This window comes from Aquila chrysaetos, chromosome 12 (assembly GCF_900496995.4).
Source record: "Aquila chrysaetos chrysaetos chromosome 12, bAquChr1.4, whole genome shotgun sequence".
Taxonomy (NCBI): domain Eukaryota; kingdom Metazoa; phylum Chordata; class Aves; order Accipitriformes; family Accipitridae; genus Aquila; species Aquila chrysaetos.
In genome coordinates, this window is record NC_044015.1 from 40,821,368 (window position 1) to 40,842,395 (window position 21,028).

General features: G+C 40.7%; 1 protein-coding gene across 4 annotated transcripts in view; it reads right to left on the reverse strand.

The window, feature by feature from the left end:
* The window catches only part of JAK1 (Janus kinase 1), a 64,034-nt gene that overhangs the window by 3,115 nt on the left and 39,891 nt on the right, over positions 1 to 21,028 (reverse strand). For 3 of the 4 annotated variants that reach the window (XM_030033496.2, XM_030033501.2, XM_030033497.2), the window contains 19 exons: positions 19,256 to 19,409; positions 17,145 to 17,308; positions 16,230 to 16,572; positions 14,543 to 14,716; positions 13,622 to 13,779; positions 12,771 to 12,894; positions 11,014 to 11,203; positions 8,914 to 9,020; positions 7,521 to 7,667; positions 6,631 to 6,718; positions 5,945 to 6,072; positions 5,421 to 5,556; positions 4,821 to 4,972; positions 3,537 to 3,687; positions 2,660 to 2,754; positions 2,287 to 2,479; positions 1,546 to 1,670; positions 635 to 807; positions 93 to 210 (listed from right to left, as the gene is read on the reverse strand). In XM_030033496.2, coding sequence (XP_029889356.1) covers positions 93 to 210; positions 635 to 807; positions 1,546 to 1,670; positions 2,287 to 2,479; positions 2,660 to 2,754; positions 3,537 to 3,687; positions 4,821 to 4,972; positions 5,421 to 5,556; positions 5,945 to 6,072; positions 6,631 to 6,718; positions 7,521 to 7,667; positions 8,914 to 9,020; positions 11,014 to 11,203; positions 12,771 to 12,894; positions 13,622 to 13,779; positions 14,543 to 14,716; positions 16,230 to 16,572; positions 17,145 to 17,308; positions 19,256 to 19,409 — 2,920 coding nt within the window. The remainder of the gene's footprint in view (positions 1 to 92; positions 211 to 634; positions 808 to 1,545; positions 1,671 to 2,286; positions 2,480 to 2,659; positions 2,755 to 3,536; positions 3,688 to 4,820; positions 4,973 to 5,420; positions 5,557 to 5,944; positions 6,073 to 6,630; positions 6,719 to 7,520; positions 7,668 to 8,913; positions 9,021 to 11,013; positions 11,204 to 12,770; positions 12,895 to 13,621; positions 13,780 to 14,542; positions 14,717 to 16,229; positions 16,573 to 17,144; positions 17,309 to 19,255; positions 19,410 to 21,028) is intronic. The other variant, XM_030033502.2, reaches the window with a different exon arrangement.

Below are 21,028 nucleotides of genomic sequence, written 5' to 3' on the forward strand. Positions count from 1 at the left end.
CTTCTTGTTTCCAAAAATAATAGATTTAAAAAAAAAGAGAGAAAAATCTGATTTAAGCAGCTTGAGCAGCAATTTCTTTCACGGTCACTTACTGCCATGGGACTGGACTCCGAATCACAGTATGTAAGCAGTTCATACAGTGTCACCCCAAACGACCAGACATCCGAGGCGATATAAAATTTACTCTGAAGCAAGCATTCTGGAGCATACCTGTGGACACAACGTGACAGCGTTAAACTTTATTCAGAGCTGCACAGATCTACTCATACATGCACAACCTGTACGCATTTAAAGTAAGCGAACTAACACATTCTGCATTTATAGAGTCCTTAGATATAAACTAATGTGCCCACAGGGCTTGGGATGCCACAGAAGTGGTAAATAAGGTACAACTGTTACACAGCAAGTGACTGTGAAACTAAAGGAGACCAATAACAAAATCGTGGGAAAATGGATCATTCAAGTGCAGGAGGAAATAAATGGCACAAGAGTAGACAAGTATAGTATACCAGGTGCCTTTTCCTTGCTCCAAAACAGGAAAATCTTGAGGACACCTAAAAGCCTAAGTCTACAGGAGCAGACAAGTTATTCTGCTGCACAGTCTGGTTAAAGAAAATGAGTTATAAGTTACTACCAGAAAACAGGGCTGTCGAGGTCATCTTTGACCGTGTAGTACTCCTTATCGGTCTCGATTGCTTTGGTGAGACCGAAGTCTCCAATCTTCACTCTGTTCTCGCTTTCAACAAGGACGTTTCTTGCTGCTAAGTCACGGTGCACATACTGACAGGAGCCCAAATAGTCCATCCCCTAAGAAAGAAGAAAGCCTTTTACGCTAGTTTCTCCAATACTTCAGTCACTCCCTTGTTCACATGGCAATACCCTACTCAGGTTTCCCAACGGCACGTTCTCCACCTGTTGGCACTTCCCAGGGTCCTTTTCTGACACCCCCTCACCCCTTAAACTCTGCCTGTGGGTTCCTCATCTGTTCAGACTGTTATTTCTGCTCTGTGCTTTTTAATTTTCAGCTGAGCAGCCACCATCTTCAGACCCTTCTTTCCACAGCAGCAGTTCCTTTGAGTGCTGCTGAAACTGACAGATGTCTCTACACTTACAACTGCCCGGTCCACCGTAATCACAAAGACCACAGTCTCTTGCAGAAAGCACACTGCTTCACGTGGCCTCGCTGCACTCGCATCTCTTCCTCGCCTTACACTTGCACGGTGCTCCTTCCCTCTTGCTAACACACCCTTTCTAAATGCTGTCCTCCCTCCTAATACTTCCAGCTCTGCAGCAGGGACAACTTCTTCTCATAGTAAATTTTTATGGAAAGGGAACCTAGTGATTATTCCCTTGCTGATCTTTGTGCCAGCAGCACCTGAAGCACGGGAGAGACTGCTTTAGGATTCAGATCCTTGGGGACAAAGCAAGGAGAATGGGTTTGTTCAGCAAGCAAGCCTCTCTTCCTGGCCCCCCCCTCACTCTATTAAATTAAATATTAAATAATCAAACAGCAGAGTTGCAGGAAGGCTCTGGTGCCAGGCTCACCTTGCAGATCTGAACCGCGTATCTGAGAAGCTGTTTGAGATTGATTTTGTTCTTGTTCCGGGGAAGATACTCCTTTAGGCTCCCAGAAGGAAGAAATTCCATGATGAGTTTAATCCCACTTCCTCCTAAGAACAGAGTGTGTGTTTAATTTGCAGACACGTGACCCTTCTCATGTCATTAACACCAATAACTTTTGTAGAAGCATTTGTAAGTATTGCGTGACCGGCCAGGCTGTGGGCTAATTCCCATTATCAGTCACTGAACAAATCCAGAGGAGAATCTATTCCAGGCAGGATAGTTACTGAACTTCAAGTTCTTGAAGTTTTTAAATACTGGCTTAAAACAATCGCTATTGCAAATGGAAAAAATACAAGGCAATAGAGCTTTTTTCTATGAATAATAACATGCTTCTAATAATGACCTCTGGGTTTACGGGGTTATGACCCAGCTGTAACGGTCAGCTCATTCCTGGAACACAGACACCACCCAGCCTGCCCAGGTGCTCATTTTTTTAATGGATTTGGTGAGAACAGCAACCACATTGCTCACATCCATGTTAGCCAAGCACAGAAATGGGCAGGAGGAGGACTTCAGAGATAAATTGCTGCTTCTTCCATGAAGAAAGAGATCTAAACCCGTAAGATTGAACTAAGACTGTTTTGCCTTTTGAAATGCTTCATCTTTAAACAAAAACCCTTATACTTTTAGTGTATACTTTTAACATTCTACATGAAGATTTACCATCTTCTGTGCAAATTCCCTTATATTTGACAATGTTCTCATGATAAAGGTTCCTCAAGATTTCTATTTCCTTCTTGAGATCAGCGATGTGATTCCCTCCACTCTCTGGCTTTAGCGATTTAACTGCCACTTGCTCCCCTGTATTGTCGCCTTCTGGATCGTATCTGCAGAGTTCAACCTTTCCAAAGTGGCCCTAATTGTAAAAGAAGGGAGAGCATTATTAAACATAACACTGACTTACCATAGTGTCACTGATGCGCTATTTTAGGTATTTACGATTCACGTCTTCCTGTCATGACACAGAAAGCACACACAGCTGTGTATACACACACAGGAACACTTATCTGCGTTCTGTGTCTGACATTCCTCTTACCTCTCCCAAGTCACGGATTCTTTTCAAGAATCGTTTTTCAAAGAGCGTGGGATCAACCTCTGTAAAGGGCTTCTTCTCCGAGACGATATCGGGATCTGGGTGTGGGGGAAAAAAAAAAAAAAAAAAAAAAAAAGTCCCAGGTCAGACAGATTCCTGCAAGAACATCTTGGTCTTGACGCTTCAAGGCATCCTTGCTCACTTCCAATCTGCCGCTGTTAGAGTGTGTCTATTCCTGCTGTCACAGCTTTTCTTATTTAAATCCTGCCTACTTCTTGACAGGGAATTCCTTCCATTTGTACGTGCCAGTCTATCACTTGCTGATCTTCCTCGCTTTTTAGGTTGCTCACTGGGTCTTCTTCCAGATTCTGATTCAGTTTTCTCTCGACATACTTCCCACCCTGCAGTAGTTATTCAGCTTCTATGATTATTTATACTAGGTGTGCGAAGTCAAGTTCTACCCTTACTACACACTGAGCGTCTGTTAATTGCTCTGTCGTAATTTCAACAGAAAATGAACCAGGAAGCAGAGTTATCTGTGTTAATGCTCTGCTTTGGTCAAGAGAGTCCTATGGAAATCTTATGGAGCTCAAAGATTGTCCTGAAACTATCTTAAGCTGCTGTATAAAATAGGGACCATCGAATGAACCGGCAGGAACACCAACACAACTTAAGCCACACATTCAGTATGAATTAAACACTCGCATCCTATTTGCACTCGTCTATAGAAAGGGTTAGTTCCATTGTTGTAGGGACACAACACGCTCCTGTCAATACCGCCACACACACAGAAGAATGCTGCTGTAAGGTGCCCAACTCAGCCAAATAAACCAGCCTTCCTTATCCCTCCCTCCAGCTGATAAGCAAGACCATGCCTTACTTTGTTCCTCCAGTTTGTTGATGTCTCTCATGATCGCTCTGAAGAAGGGTCTCTGATGGGGGTCGTAGTTCATGCACTGTTTCATCAGGTCCGCTAGTTCCTTGCACGATGGTGTTGCCAACACAAAATGCCCCTCGTAGAACCTCTCCTTCTGTAAGGCGCAAATGGAAACTCTGGCATGAATGTTAGCTTTTAACTTAATAAACCCATGTTCTACATCAGAAGATGCAACCGTTCAATCCTTAACTCACTCTGAACCTTTACTTAACTTTGCCAAGGAAATCCTCCTTTTCAGCATCTCTAAACCATCTCCTAACAGTAGAGAATTATTGTTGTGCAGAATCTGGCGTACTTTGGAGCAACCACTTAGAACACATGAAATTTCTAAAATGTGCTGAAGATTTCACCTTTCAGAACTTATTTTTCTGCCAGGTTTGCCACGTTATTTACGCACTGGGACGAATGGCTGAGTGGAAATGCTTGCCAAGGAAACACCACAACACTGGCTGCTCTTCACGGCCCCTCAGAAGGTACCAGCTTCGGGGCAGATGGGATGAGGGTGGGCTTGTACATTTTCTAAGCTCTGCAGAACCACCCCGGCTGTCTGCCACATGCAGGAAGCGGACTGTAGCCAGGGCAGCAAGTTCCTTTCAGCTACCTCCTGTTAAAACAACTTGGGCAGTGACTCAAGTACTCAGTCATTTCCTTCAGACGAGCAGCAGCTGCCTTGCTCCACTGCCTTCCCAACACAGCAAAACTTCAAGAGAGAAAATGCACATTTGGAACATATGCCGAGGGGCTCCAGCAGTGATGAAGAGAAACTGCCAGCAGTAAGGCAGAACGCGATTTAAATTTTTTTTAGATTTCAGAATGAACAATAATGGCATCCCACAGGAGACTAGTTCTGAACCAATGTCCAAAAGAAACAAGCAATAACAGAATAACCTAGCTGCTTTTAAGCGGAACCTCAGTCAGTTTATAAGTGGACATAGGGCTTAGAAAAGGACAGCTGTGAGAGCATCAGAAGTTCTGATTAATTGTTACTATGCTGAGTTTTGAAAATCCCCAACAAGGTCAGGTTGAAGCAGTAATTAGCAATTTTTGTAGTAAGGACAAGAATTCCTGCTGCAACCTGTGGCAATTTAGGTGGATCAGCCCCTTATCAAGTCCAGCTGAGCTGGTTTTCCTGTAAGTTGAAAATAACTCAGATTGGGTATAGAAACTGAAGTGCCAAAGAGGATGTATCTGAGATGTCAAGGTAAAGTTTACGTAACATAGTTTTACCTCTGCTAACGTCTTGTCTTTCAGCGGTATTTCTCCATTATAGCAGATTTCCCACAGTGTTGTACCAAAACTCCACTTATCTGCTGCAATGCTCAAATTTTTGGAGTCTTCAACACATTCAGGTGCAATCCAGGGGATTCGCTCAACACATTCTTAGATAAAACACAGAATCAATGCATTTTAGAGTTAACAGCGAAGGACTAAAAAACCAGCCTTGTAACTTAATTATTCTTTTCTAACAGCTGCTTAACTAAAATAAACTAAAGCTACAGTATTTGTCCAGTTCTAGGGAAATCTTGATTCTCAAATCCCTGCTCTCAGAAGGGCGATTCCATGGCTTTTACAAGCTCATGCCTTGAGCCATCCAGAAACTGAGATTCCTTCTATATTATCTCACTAGACTTAACATGATTTTTTTTAAGAGAAATGAATACAGTAAGCACCCAAAGTCAGCAACACTCCTTTACTTCTGTGTAGTTTTCAGATTCATGAAAGCTGATCGCTTCTATACTAGAGCCAGTTCTAGCTGGTATAAATGCTGTTTCTTCCTTTCCCCTTCCCCACCACACTGAAAAGAGAAATCTGATTCCTGTACCATACCTTGTCTGGACAGCACAGTTATTGGTATTCCTGGGTCGCTCAGCTTTATAAAAGGACCATATTCCGTGTCAATTCCCTCTCTTGCCAGTAGGATGTTTTTAGTACACACATTTCCATGTACCAAATCTTTATCTTCCTACAGTAAGGCAGGAAAAGAATAGTGAGTGCAGTGAGCTAGCAGTGCTCTGTAAGTGCTCAAATATACCTATAGCATAGGGGATCATTGTAAAAATACTCCAAGCTGAAAACCAAAAACACAGCTAGGAAGCTATTATCCTAGAGAAAAACAGGGAAAGCAGGAGCAGGGAAACACACTGTTCACTCTTAAGCATTTGTATTTGTAGAGCTGATGCATTTTGGAAAAAAACCCAACATTATATTCCTTTTTCACAAAGGGCATAATTGCTCATTGCACAGTCCCACTGCCTGAGAAAGGAAATTCATTAGTTACCAATGCACATGAAACCTCTGCAGCATGGACTGCATCAGCTATAGGCAATGCTTTTGTCAAGATGCCTTCTTACCAAGTAGCTTAGGGCACTTGCAAGTTGCTTGGCAACTTTGAATTTCCAAGGAGTTGTCAGAATTTCGCTCTTCCGATGCATAAACAGATCCAGAGGCCCAAATTCAACAAACTCTTCAACCATGATATCTGCAAAGGCAGATGCATAAAGTCAGTGTTGCAATAACCAGTGCCAGAGTAATCTTAACAGGCCTGTTACCATCTTCCCCCGCCCCAGGCAAGGTGGTTAAAAGATGTCTTTATTTCACCTTCCTCAAAGTTTATTTCAGTGCTCAGAGTCCAAATTAAAAGGCAGAGAAGAGTGGCTTTATGTAGTAAGCGAACAGTAAACCTGGAACAAAGCATTTCAAAGACCACAGGGCAGAACCTTCCCAGGGAAATAACCTCTGCCAGAAGGCTGGTTTGTATTGAAACTACCACTATCACTCTGGCATGCCAACCTCAAGGAATCATCCTGTAAGGCGCTTACTCAAAGACAGCATTGGAAGAGGAAACTTGTTAGCAGAAAGGACTTTGCAGCTGCCTTGCTGTTCCAATTCCACTTCTGTCTGCACTGAAAAAATCAAGAGGCAGCAGCTGCTAACCCCATCTCGCCCCATGCTGCTAGCACTGAACTGAATGGCTGCCCTGTCCCTACCAAGCCCGCTGCTTAAGCGTGCTGCCTCGGGAGACGTTTGCTGAACTCACTTTCTACATCACGGACGCAGACTCCATGGAGGAGGACAATGTGCTTGTGAGACACCTGCCTCATCATGCTTGCCGTTTCAAAGAATGCCTGTTAGAAAGTGAAAGAGGTTAGCCATTAAACTGCTGGTCATCGTGGCAGTCATCCAAGTGTTTAATAAATACAGAGCATCAAGTAACAGAAACATTTGCAGAAGATCGCTGTGTTTTCTAATAACATAAGGGGTCAACAATGGCAGGGATGTGCCACCCCGCTGTAGTAACGGGGCAGCGGAGTGCTGTCAGAGGTGTGGTGGTGTTCACTAGGTCATGTAAGCAACCAGTGCTCTTCCCTGCACTCCTGCGGACATGCATATACGAGGTCTCAGCATCCCCTGTGTGACACGTTAGCCTCTTACTAGAGGATTAAGCAAAATGCAGGTCAAGTAACTTGCCTGTGGCCGTGTCGGTGACAGACTCACAGCCCAACGCACGAGGCAGAGGCAATTTCTGGTAGGCAGCAGTACCCTCACTGAAGTCCACGGCCCTCAAGTGACACAGCTGCAAGGCCCTGGGTATGGGTGTGACAGCGCGTTTCGTACCACAGCACGGGCCGCGTCTGTTTTCCTTGCGCTTATGGTCTGCACGCGCGCAGGCTGGAAGCGAGCGCTGGCGTGCTCCAGCCAGACCCGATACTGCTGCCTGTCTAATGAGATCAGCTTACCAAGTAGCTCAAAAATGCTGGTCGAGGATGGATTTGACTGCCTAAAACGGTGAGATACACCTTCAGCATTTTCCCATTCCCTTACTATATACACAACCCCTTTTTTCTAAAGGCTTTTCATAGTTAACCATGTACAATATGGTGAGGCCCAGTATTTGTAGTACAACAGATAAAAAGGAAAAAAACTTGCCAAAGAAATGTCTCTGTGGCTGGGGTCCAAGACTTTGAGGAGGACTTTAATCTCTTTTTCATTTTGATATCCTTCATTCTCATCATCTTTGTAGTTGAGAATCCCTGAGTAAATCTGTGTTCTCGTCCCTCTTCCAAGATGTTCGCCCTAAGACATAACACACCATATATTTTCCAAACCAAGACATAAAGCAAACAAGTGTAGATTTACACAAATACTTGAATCTGCACTCTATTCTGCCTCTGGAGGTAGAGAGTGGACTTAGCCCTCCACTTGATCTAGCTACATATAGACTTAAAATTATTACAGTGAGAAACCAATGACGGCATGTTATTCTTTGCTTTAGTGGTGTCTCTACGCATAGTCACCACTGTAAATTCATTTGATGTTAAAGGGCTATCACATCTCCATTAACATCAAACAGGTTCAGTTTGATTTAACATTATTAGACTAAACACCAAATGAATAAATAATAACTCATTTCTTATTTACAATAAGCTGCTATTGAGGCAATGTTTAATGTGTTTCCAAAAGTTAGAGGAAGTAATATTTCAATGGAACGCTTTGTTTGGGAAAGCAATTTCCTCCTAAATAACAGAGGATTCCGCCTTCAAATATTTTTGCAGGAAGCCTGCATGCTGACTGTAAATATACCAATCAAAAAACAATTAACATAATCCGTATCTGTCCTCCCCAGTCAGTGATGCAATTTAAAAAAAAAAAACCCAAAACTTTTTATTTAACTGAAGAAGCTAACTGCATGATTTAAGAGCTCAGGTCTCTTAGAAACATTAAATGCAATTTGTGCATTCAAGCCACTGTGTGTTTTTTTTTAAGTTTATTCAGGTCACTCACATCACTAACTGCAAACACCTGTCGGAAAATTTGGGTGCTAAATCAATTTGGAACATAAAATTTTGAATGCGAAGGCTCTTCAGAGCTTTTGAATACTTCACCCTTTTTTTTACTGTAGGATATTATCTTAAAACCTCAATTTACCTGTTTCTCTGATATGTCAGGCTTTAAACAATACAGCCACATTTAGCAACAAATTAGCTAGGAAAAACAGCTCTTAAGACTTTAATGATTTTTTAAGAATGAGCCTAGAAGCACCTGTTTCCACAGACATTAGAAAATTGCTCAAATATCGATCTGAATATAGTGAAAGGCATTACTGCCGAGCTTCTCTTCTTTTTCCACACAAGGACATATAAACATTTAGATTCTGCAATAAGAGGCTTTAATACAAATAAAGATTCAAATTGAGTTTTGGTGAGGAGAAATGGGAGTGGAAGAACCAGCCAGAATGGGGTGATTTTGTATTACTTGACCGGGTACAGCGGGCTGCCACACTTTGATTACAAGAGAGAAGCACAGGTCAGCAGCTTCCTACCTGCATGATTTCTTCCTTGAGGATTCGATGGAAACTCAGCTGCCCTAGGTGATAAGCAGGCTGCCATTCCTGTGCCTTCTTGGTTGCAACTAGCAAGTTGGAGATTTCTGGAAGGCAGGGAGAGAAAATATTTTTTAAGACTTTTCAAAGATAACTGCATTCACCCTTCTCAGTCAATAGCACTACTGTATATGCTCACTGCAAGGTAAATCCCCAAATGAACAAGGAGGAGGAAGAAAAGAAGAAACTTTGATTTCACTTCTACTCATGTAACTTCTATTCCATCATTCAACAAAGAATTCACTACAGCAGAGCTACATATTTTATATTATATATACAATGTTAATATTAGCCGTATTGGGGCTGATATTAAGAAACTGAATAGTGCTTACTGCACAGAGGAATACCCCAGAGTGAAAGAGGCAATACCTCTGCTGTACAGTAAGTAAAATAACACACACTCCCTCCTGCCAAAAGGTATGTCTCCCTTCCGGTGTGCAGATGGGTACGGGGTAGCTGGCGTCTCATGTCCTCTCTTTACCTCCTTGAAAATTCCTTGCGCTCTGGGAAAAACTAACAGTTTGTTTCCAGAGCACTGGAATTAAACTAGGGAATGGGAAATGAACAGAAGGAAAAGACTCAAAAGGCCGGTACTTGCTCCCCACTGCTTCTGGTCAGGGAGAGGCATGGTTAGATCCAAAAGCCTTGCACATTAATTTTGTCTTCCTGTGTTTGACAGCAGGCGTTATTTATTATGATACAATGGTTTTAAATGTCTGCGTGCATCTGGCCTTCCCATTACTGTGAGCAGAACATGTGCGTCGGGGCTAAACCGTGATCTAGCACTCTGAAAACAATAAATAATGAACCATACCCTGGAAAAACTGCTTTATTTCTGCATCCCCTAAACTTCTTTATGAATAAGCAATTAAATAGATTCAAAACAAAGGAAAAAAACCAAAACAAAACAGGGAAGAGACAGAACAGGGAACAGCACAGATAATGCACTGGATCCCACTGTAACTAATGCCAATGAAAAGCTGAAGTAGGCAGTCAACTCCTTGACCCGTTTTATTTTATCCCAAATACAGCTGTCAAAATGTAATCAAAATGTCAAAATGTATAATCTCTCCACACTCCAGACAATTACCAATGTTATTCAAAGTGCTGATAAGCTCAGTGTCTATCTACAGAGTACGCTCCTCTAAAACCATCAGAACGAGCAGGTAATTAATGTAGCTCAGTTATTCCCCTTATTCTAACAGGAAACCATTATCTGATCAACACAATCACGCCAGTGTGTTTCCTCTTTCATACAAAATTCAGCTGCAAGACACTTGTAGTTTATAGCAAACAATTTTAGTAAGTGTTGGCATTAACAGTTTAACAAATGCGCAATTGTCCCAGCCCTCTCAAATCTGACCTTACTGACTGCAAGGCTGTTCTGCTTGCTAACAGTTGCAGACCAAGCCTTCCCCGCTGCTTCTAATAGAGTAAACAACAGCTCGTAATGACAGCAAACAAGCTTCAAACTGAAGTTTGCCACATAACCACTGCAGGTTGCAACCCTCCTTTGCTAGAGGAATGCAACGTGATGCATGGCAGCACTGCCTGGCATACGTGACTCGGTGGAGCAAAGGAAGGACCTTATATAGTCCCTGCTTCGCCGCAGTGTTTCAGCCCATGACTCTGAGTCAGCTGTGACACTTTCTTTCTAAACAAATCTAGAGTTCCACCTCTGCCGTCAATACTGCAGGGCCAGCTGTTTAGGTGCAAAAAGGGAAACCAGAACTTTTCTGTCATTTGAAAAGTTCACGCAAACAAGGCTCATGAGAAGCACCAGCCCCTGAGCATCCTGTGCTGAGCTTGTAACATTGAAAGGAAACCCCTAAAACCTTGTTCGCAGCACTTGCTTTTGCTTTCTGGCAAGACACCTCCTCCACAGAGAAGCAAGAAACTTTATATATAATTTTTTAAGTGACAAAAGAGCTTCGCACAAGAATACAGAACAAACCGAAGACACTAGAATGCCTGCTATTTCTGGAGTTTGTCTCCTTTCAACAACAAAGTTCGTTGCCTCTCTTAAAGGAGATTACCTACCTCTTGGTTTTGGTTGGCAGCACCTCTTCAGTGTAAAGCTTATGTTGTCTGTCCGAAGTATTTGTCCTTTCAGGTGATCCATCAGCTCTTTTAAGGATGAGAAAGACTTGTTTGAACCATGTAGGAAGTACCCACCTTTCTTCACCTCAATCTGGAAGTTCTTGTACTGGATTGAATTATTTATCATCTGCTATTAGGGGGCAAAGGGGGAAAAAAAAAAAGAAAACAAAATATAATCATTAAAGTGAAAGGATGTTTTAAAGCCATAAAGGCTCTCCAGAAGCCTTTGAAATTACATGTAGTACCAGTTAATAACTTGTTCCTAAGCTAGTGTCCTCTAATCAAACTCCAATGAAGTAGAAAAAGGCCCTAAAATTCCCATAACCTTCAGTCCCAGGAAGGTTCATAATAGAGGGGAAGAAGAGCAACAAAGATGTAATCATCTAACAAGTCCAATTACAGCTTCTGTGTTCTGCAGAGCCTGAGAGCATGCAGAAGTTCTGACTCTTCAGAAGGAATTTTCTCTTCACTTGGTCAAGAACTGCAGAATCTGGACCATGGTTTCAAAATCTCAACTTAAAAATAGCAAAACTCCCTTTCACAACCCAGATTGTTCAGCAAGTGAAACGAGATTTCAGGCTGCTGTTCAAACCTCCCAGTTTCATTCAAATGTATTGAGGAAGAATGACTGAACTTTTGTACTTCTCTGTCTCAAGCCCATTCCCTTTCAAGTTCTACCCTCTACTGCTTCCACACCTCCACCATACTGCAGCTTCCCATCACCTCTCTTTCCTCTCTAAGCCTCCCAATGAGGTTGAATTTTTTCCAAGACAAAATTAATTTCTTGTTTCAATGCCTTGGTTGCCCTGTCTGTTAGAAGACAGTGTTGATCATACAGGGGTTTTTTTTGCAAATGTCTACAGAAGATGAACCAAATATCAATGCTAAGAGATTACTATTATTTCCAAGAGGTTTTTTTTCATCATTTTGTCGTTTCTTGTTTCAAATGACCCTTCTTGATCTCATAATTGACTCTAATACATTTTAATAACACTTTTTTCTAAGAGAAGGAAAACAGTTTATATGTCTTTACACTATTATTATTCTTGTGTGAACACTTTAAATATCTTCCCCAAACTAGCAAGTCAGCTGCAGACTTCCAGCTGAGGTCAGTAAAATTCAAACTTCTGTGCAGTTGCTGCATTCTTCTTTTCTACTTCTAACTGGTTCTCACCCCTATCCTACCACATGAGCTTTTACTTATCACTCATCTTTCACAAAATATGTTCAGCTAGCTAACTGTGTATATGTCCCCTTCTGTGGTGCTCTACATGTAAAGGCAACTGTCCTCATGCGCTATGCTTGTACAGTGTGTCAGTAGAAATACATTCATGTAATTAAATCCATGTTCAAGAAACATTAGGTAAGTTGCAGTGACATATTCTGTATGTCATTCTTACACCATATGAGTTTAAAAAGCTTCATTTCAATCATGTTCATGCACAGTTTTATTGCTATGAATGGAAATATTCTAGATGTAATGAATCATATTTGTAGATACAGTATATTTGTAGAGATATCACAGGATTCCAGGGAAAATGAAGCTGTGAGTACAAGCATCCAGCCTCTGCTGCATCAGCTATCAAAGATAAGAATGTCTGCCCTAAAGAACATAAATATATCAACACGGATTACAGGGAGCTGCTAGTCTTTAGCTCATTATCAAATGACTGCTGGGAGTGCCACACCTGACGTACCTCTGAGCCTTCAAAACAAGTCACTGTCATGAGAATGTGGTTAAAGTTCGTGCAGCTCCATCTCAACACATACATGCCTGCTTCGTTCCCTTCCTGTCGCAGTTTGTTGATGGCATATTCCGTGCTGAAAGAGTCAATGCACAAATGAGGAAAGCCAATAAATGAGCAGTTGCACCCAAAATCTATTATTAGTAAATACAGAGGAGAGTAATCCTATATTTGAAACAAAAATGAGTAACAGCAACTTAGAAATATTTATATTATTATTAAAACATGATTTAATTGTGTGCATTACACACACTCACATTTACCTGCCAAAGAGCAAGGGAAGAAAATTTTATTAAGCTCTTAGCATGCTTAATGGGGAAATTCCACATCCAACACAGTGTGCACATAAGCTCTCAGTTTTCTACATATTGCATCTTCAAACATAAAAGGAAAAGCCAAAAATGTGGGCAGAAGGGAAAATAATTGCTTTAGCTATTTAAAAAAACCAAAGGCTTTGTGCCTCCATCCAAGGACTCCCAGTGTCACTGTAGATACACTTCAACTCTGTTTACCTAAAATATTCCCATCTGTTCAACTGACAATGATCTTTATAGCTATTAGTGAAGTAAGGCTCGAAATACTCCGATAGTGAGGAAACACTGGTTTTATAGATGAGTAAGTTGATGTGGAGAGAATCAGTGATACTTTTTCCATATAATCATTAGAAAAAAAAAGTTATTCTACAACGTTTTGTTGAACTAACAACCTTCCAAATGTCAGATTTCCTCAATGGATTCAATATGCAGTAGTATTAGAGGACTAACTATTCCAGTGGAAAAATAAAAATCAAATATTTTACTAACCAAATGGGACCATGGCATCCATTTTTTATGTTGTGCTCGATCAGTGGGGGAGCTACATCTGTGCAGAGATAATGGTGGGCATCTGCTGTAAGTCTGAAGTATCCATCTATCAACGATGCAAATGACAGGGCCTCATCATGTGAGGATAGTTTTAATTCCTAAACCAAAAAGATATTTTAGTCAAGAATTCATACAGTTCCACTAAAACATTTCAGGAATGTTTTCATATGCAGCAATTTTTGCATGAAGTGGCTAAAAAATTGTCCAGAAAGCTATGACAGAAAACCATATACATTTAGGAAACCAACACTGACCATCCTCTATCCTCCCCACTCATTACTGGCTAGAAAATTCCATTCTCCAGCGTGACTTATATTCTGCTGTAATCGTACACGAGATCTGTCAGGCAGACTCCTGTGCCAGGCTTTGTAAAACACCAGAAATTCAGGACTGGGGCAGTCATCTTGGATTTGAAGCCAAGGGCACTCTGGCAGCTCCTTTCCAAATTCTAACAGCTGGCAGCCCACAGCAAGAAGAACTGGGTATCTATAAACCGACTCTCCTCTCCCACCCTCCCAGGTCCTCACCCTCTGCCATCCTTGCTGAACTCCTCTTTCTTGATGCTGCTTTTGGCTATCCAAGCTGTACAGAGGAAGGCCACGGGCCAAGAAGCGTATCAAGGAGCCACCAGGCACCAGTGGTATGCAGTAACAAGTCTAGAAAAGCAACTGTGCTCACCAACTTGCTGCTCTTCTAACTAGCGTTTTTGCATTTGTACAGTGTTGAGGACAGCATATTAAACTGTTATTTAAGAGTCCCATTAGAAAATGTTCCTCAAGGAGGCTGTCACCTGTTGCCCAACAACACTGTGTCACTACAGCTTCCCATGGGAAGGAAACGTATCCAAGGTTTGGTTCTTACCATCCTCTTGTTATCCTGCTTGTTAATGCTAACTGTAGACTCCTTGATGACAATGTGGGTGATTTCAGGAAAATAGGAAAAATTGTTCCATAAGTCTCGAATTTTTTGTTTTTCTTCATCCTTTTTGTTTTTGCCATCAGACTTCTTCTTCTTCTCTTTCTCTGTCTGTACAGACTGCAGATATATTTTGGATTAAAGTATACTAATAAAAACATATTTTTTTAGCACAGTGTTTTTACACTAAACCAAAAATTCATGCCAAGTTCATCCAGCTATTTTATTTTTGAATGCTTTTTGCACTGATCATCAATTCATTTACATGTTCAGTGTGTCTGTATTGCAAGGATATACTTCAGTCAAGAACAGTCCATAAGACAGTTTTCATGAGGATAAAAGAAACCAGTCATTAGCTAGGTAACTTACCTCTCTCTCGATATACTAGCAATAACTTTAGTAGCAGTACAAGGCTGAAAGGGTTCTGCTGAGATTCCTAAATTACATACTTAAAATGCTCTCTCAGAGCTCAGCCCAAAGGCAAGAGCCACATTCATCTCGCACTGCATGCCTGAACTGCCGACAGCAGATGAAATTCTGCATGCAGACCACAATGAAGCTGAGCATCTTACAGGTCAAAAATTACTAGTAACTACTTATTTTAAAAAGGTAAATGTTCAGGCTGAGCAAAGCTTCCTGCTAGTCACAGAAAAGCTCTCACTGCGATGAAAATCTTTGGTTTAGGCATTTAAATAAATATAATCTATGAATAAGCAGAAACAGGAGCCTTACAAGAAACAGGCTGCACTTCTTGGCAAGCTTTTCTGCTCAAATAGCAGCTCTTCCTTCCCTCCCCTCCCATTAATATTATCATTTAAGACAGAAATTCTCCATCAGAGATAGAGAGATAGTTAGCTTATATCTAAATGAAGTGAAGCACAATGCTTTCTATGCTACAAAAGATAACTATCAGCAGGGTTCTCATCACTGTGGGGAACTGAAGCAAGCAAAAAGAGGTCTATTTGTTCAATATTGTATGTGGAGAAAAACTGTAGAATATGCCATAACCCCTTCAAACTTAGAGCATATTTAATATTTATGTATGCAAAGTACAGAAGAGATTAACCAAAGTGACCTCAATTAGCAGCACTGACACAAGGAGCAACATATAAAATATCACTGATGTGGGAAAGCTTAGCTTTAATGTCACTATATTTTAATTTAGTCATGAAAAGTCTATGAGTATGAGCAAACATGGCACCTGGGGTGCCATATACAGAAAAAGCATTATCAGACTTTGATTATCAAGACAGAGCACCAAACCATAAAGGCCTCCACAGACATTAATCTTTCAAAACTTGTGTCTGGTCTGGCAGATATAGTACAGTCTTTAATTTTCCTGATGAACATGTTGCCCACAGAGGTTGTGCAGTGTCCATCCTTGGAAGTTTTCAAGACCAGAATGGATAAAGCCCTGAGCAACCTGGTCTGATCTCAAAGCTAACCCTGAACAGGGGGTTGGGATTAGAGACCTCCTGAGGTCCCTTCCAACCTGCATAACCCTATAATCCTATGAAAGAAGTCCTTTCAATAAAAAGCTGATCTGTAGTGTCTGAAGATCATGACCATTTTTTAACAGTTCTTATGCGCCCAAAAGCAATCTCCTAATTCCCATTTATCAAGGGATACTTACATTTGGCTTGAGCCTCCACTGAATTCCATTGTTTCCTGTTACGATGACTTCATATAGTGGGAGGATCTCACTGTCTCCACAATTAAATATATTTATTTCATTCTCAGATGAAATCAGCAAAAACGAAGTCTCAAAAATTTCTGCTCCATAATGTTTAGTCAAGGTCTCCATCGTTGATAAGTATTTAACTTTCAGATCACGTGGAGACACACTACTGTCGCAAATGGTTTTGTTGTTAAACTCTTTAAGGAAATGCTTGAAAACGTTATTTATCCGAATCCTGGTTAAGAAATTCCTCTGTCTGATAGTCTTGTTCAAAGTTTCAGGAATATAATGCTTATAACTAGAAGGAAAAAACAATGCTATGAGTTAATACCATTGTCTCCTAAACTTCTAACTCTCTAAAATGTGCAACTGCTTTACTTCGAAAACTACAAGATGCAGTAAACCACTGTGCAGTTGGTACTGTAGCAGTGGTTTACAGCGTTAGTAGTCAATAGGAATTCAAATAATAACCTTATCTGAAAGCTTTTTAGTCAGATGGATACAGCCCACTCAAATCAATAACACAATTTATTCTAACAGTTTTCTCATTAGGTTGCCACTTAACAACACTGCCATTTCTGAACTAGCTAACCAGAACCCTGAATTTACAGCAAGTCAATCGGCACCCAACACATTGGTATGCTGGGTGCACTAGCTGCATAGATTTCAAATACTCTCCAGGCAAGAAAAAATTCCGGTTTTCTAATACATATTCTTCTTGACAAGGTTAGGAAGACCCACTTAGCAACAGCAGTGTTGGAGCTTGTAACTCCTGTACAGTCAGACTCTGGAAGTTAGAATGCTTAAAATCCCTTCTGGGAAGAGAATTGCAGCAGACCCAACAGTGACAAAGTAGTTATTCCAACCTACCTGATATCTTTGGGAAGCTCTGGAAGCTTCACATTTTTCTTGATGGCATAGTGAGAGATTGCAAGGACAGCCATCCCCAGACATTCGTTTTCAATTTCATGAACTTCTTGATCATTTTTAGGATCACGGATTGGTGCCAGGCCTTTCACTAAGTCATACTGACCCTTAATAGGAAGCAAGAAAAGAAAGCTACCGGATTTATTATTTGTCATAGTTTATCTATGAGCAAGCAGTATGTTGTGAGATCTCAAGCTCTCCTTGAGCAAGAAGAGTCACCCAAAACCGAAAGCCAGGACAGGAAAAGGTAGGGGAAGAAGGGAAGAGCTGTGCAATAGATGCATTCTTCTCTTAGACCAGTGAAACAGAAACACAGGCAAGCACTAGTCACCCCCCAAACCCTGCTGATTTGAGAAGAAACACCAACATTTGCGCCTGACATAAGTCTTTTAAAATGACAGTTTGTGGAACAGGTGGAATCACCATGTGGATCGTCACAGCACATCCATCCCACATACAGTCCACAGCATTGTGGCTGTCACCAAGAACGTGTGTAGACATCCAGGGAGAACACCTGCACTGCTCAAACACTTCCAAAATTCCTGTCCCCTTCTTTTATGTATTAGCCCACCAAAAATTCCCTTTTTTGGTAATTAACTAAAGAAAGCACCACCCCTGTCCCCTTCTAGCACCATCATGGGGGTTTTTTTCTGGTACGCAATAAAATATTTTGTGTCTCTGCTTTATCTCTGCCTTCCATCACCTGGTGTCTCTATGAACCTCATGCACCCAGTCTCTAAGCCACATCTCAAAGCTGAGATTGCAAACTCTGTGGCAGCTGCCTGGCTCTGGGACAATCTGAAAAATATTTGGTTACCAAAGAGCAAAGACATTTCTGTTGCCTTGTACTAGCATTAGTGTTTCTCTTGTTTGGCCTTTTTTTAAAATGTTATTACCCAAAAGTAAAATTCTGCTCAATGCAACATTGTCTGACAATATCCATTAGGGTCCCTACTCATTCTGCAACTTAAAAGGCGCCTTCATTCTTTTTGCTGACACTCAAAAAAAAGGAAAAAAAAAAAAAAGGACAATAAAATGGTTTTACAGCATGTTTTCAAACAGTGATTTTGCAAAGTTGCACACATGTACACAGGAATGTTCATACAAAACAAGGTGTAAGTTTGATTACGCAGGAAAAAAAATATTTGCTGCTTCTATTACTTTAGAATGCAAGTGGTACCATTAAAATGCACACATAGCTGTAGCTAACTTAGTATTTTCTTGTATTGTGGTTTCACAACAAAACAAGGATTCACTGGAGCAGCTTCATGGTATCTCTTTTTCTGAAGGACACAACCATATTTCAAAGTCTGAAAATTCTGCAGTAATTATGCTCAGCATTAACAGTAAACACGTTTTTCTCCAGTGCATTTCATTTGCTCATTTCACAAGCCTTCATCAACTTCAATCTTTCCATTTCTTTGGTGAAACCAGACAGTTTCTGGTTTGCAAAATCATTTGTGTGTATACAACCTTTTTTTGTACAAGAGCACAAGCTTTCTGAAATAGGGACCCTGCTTACTTGCCATGTCCAGCGTGCTGCATGTACTGCCAACAAGTGGGAGGCACAACCAAAGGAAAGAAAAATTGCATGTAAGCAGGCTGTGTGACAGTGGTTTTATCAGTCAATGTTTTAGCACCACGCAGTAAAAAAGACTCATTAAAAGGACATCATACTGTCAGTTTTAATACTGCTACTGCTTCTCTATAGGACTATAGATGTCAAAGTTATGTGCAAATGCTTTGCAAAAGAAAAGGTGATAGCATTTATATCCAAAACCAGTTAATACTAAAAGAAAGTATGCTGTAAAAATATAGCCCTTTTTGGACTGTGAGATATAGTTTCTTTACATGTTCTACGTATGGGTAGATTGTTCTTCATGTAGCAAATTCTCTCCACCACGCAGAAGTATGAAGAAAACACTTACCAATACTAACAGGTAAGGTTACATGTACTTTAGAATTTTGAAAATAGGTCTTTAAAGCAGCTTCTACTGGATCAAATAGTTTTTGTGTGACTACAATGGCAGAGACATTTGCAAGCAACCTCTTACCTGTGCAAAGATGTATTCTAATGAATTTGCATCAAGTATAGGGGTTCCTTCTGGTGCCAGCTTCTTCTCGTAAGAGTTCTTTGCCTTCCTTGGGGAATGCCTCCACACTGAGGGTTCGTTTTCACTAGTGCCATGCCAGTTTGTAAAGTAGTATCTTGCAAGAAAAGAGGAATAAACTTTAAAAACTTTTGGGGAAATCCTCCATTTACTTTAGATGTGTATTTTAATCTTTTAAAAGAAAATCAGTTAGAAGTCAAAATCCATCAATCTTCTGCCCTGAGGTTGCAACTTAAGTGGTCCACTGCTGAAACCGCATGCCTGGCCTGAGGAACTGGGGAAAAATGGTGTATTAGTCAAAGATCTTCAGCATTTCCACTCAAGAGTATCTCACTCAACTCACGATCCCATGCCTGCCTGCCTGTTGCATCCCTGTACAGTCCACCAAACAAGAAGCCACCACTCAGATGACAAGTACATTTCCATCACCTCTGACATTACTTGAGCAGTGTAATACTTCTACTGTATATTAACCAATGGCTGGCATTTGTATTCCAAGATAAAATGGCTCATCTAAAGGGTTAACAAGACTTTAGACCTCCTCCTCTACAGGCACAGGGAAAAACAACTGCACTGTGCCTCACCCCCCGGAATTTCTGCTTCCCTTTGGTTTTGGATAGAGCTGGTGAAAAATGCACTAATTCAAATCACCCAGTTTCAAAGAGACACAAGTCAAATCTTCCGTGTATGTGACAAACATGCTTTTTACTCATATCTGTACACAAAGCTATTTAATTAAAAACCTGCTAAAGGAGTTGGTGTCTACTGAAAATTAATGAAATTTTTGAGTTCAAGCTCTGTTAGCACCTTTTGAGAAATCTTTGCCTAAATTACCCCAGAAATTTGTGTTTATCTGGGTTCTAGTAACATTTAAATCAAGTAAAGTTTAGTTAAATCTGGTTTGAATCAATGTGCCTTTTGCAGAGGTTCATGCCTTGCACATGATCATGAACTACTTACAGTTAAAAGGTTACAGCAGAGCAGATTTACCCAACTACTAAGTAGGAATGATTTCTAGAAGAATATGTCAATCTAATTCCAGAGCAGCATTCAGCACTAGCAAAAGCAAACAATGCAGAATTATTGCATTGCATATATATATTACTGCATTAATACAAAGGGTGGTGTGGTATCAGACATTTCTGATGAACAGTGACCACCGTGAGCATCGCCTAATTTGTTTCACATTACTATGACATCAACAGCAAAGCTTTTAATGTCTATCTAAATATGTGATCAAAATCATACAGAATTTTTGTGACCAAAATGAGATCAAACAGCTTTACACAGGAAAAAGACAAATGAATGTGAACGTTAATAGACACTGCACATAAAAGTAGTAGTAAACAAAAAGGGAGTGGAAAAAACCTAAGGTTTTAGGTAGAAAATGTTGAGGCATGTGATATCCAACTCCTGAATTGGAAATACACGTTTTCTGTATTGAAAGAAAAAGCTGAACAGATAAAGTACCTTATAATCTATGAACACATTTTGAGATTACAAGTACGAAATCTGTTTAAATAACAAACCACTATCTTGCCCAAGCAGTTTCATTTCAAATATAACGCAATAAAAACTGCAAGGGACGTGTCGTGGAAGACAGGAAGACAGCAGGAAGGCAGCAAGTCAACTGGCAAACGCTTATGAACATTATGGTGCAGAACAACCCACATGCAAAAGTGTGTGTTTTAAAATACATGCCTATATCTTCGTGAC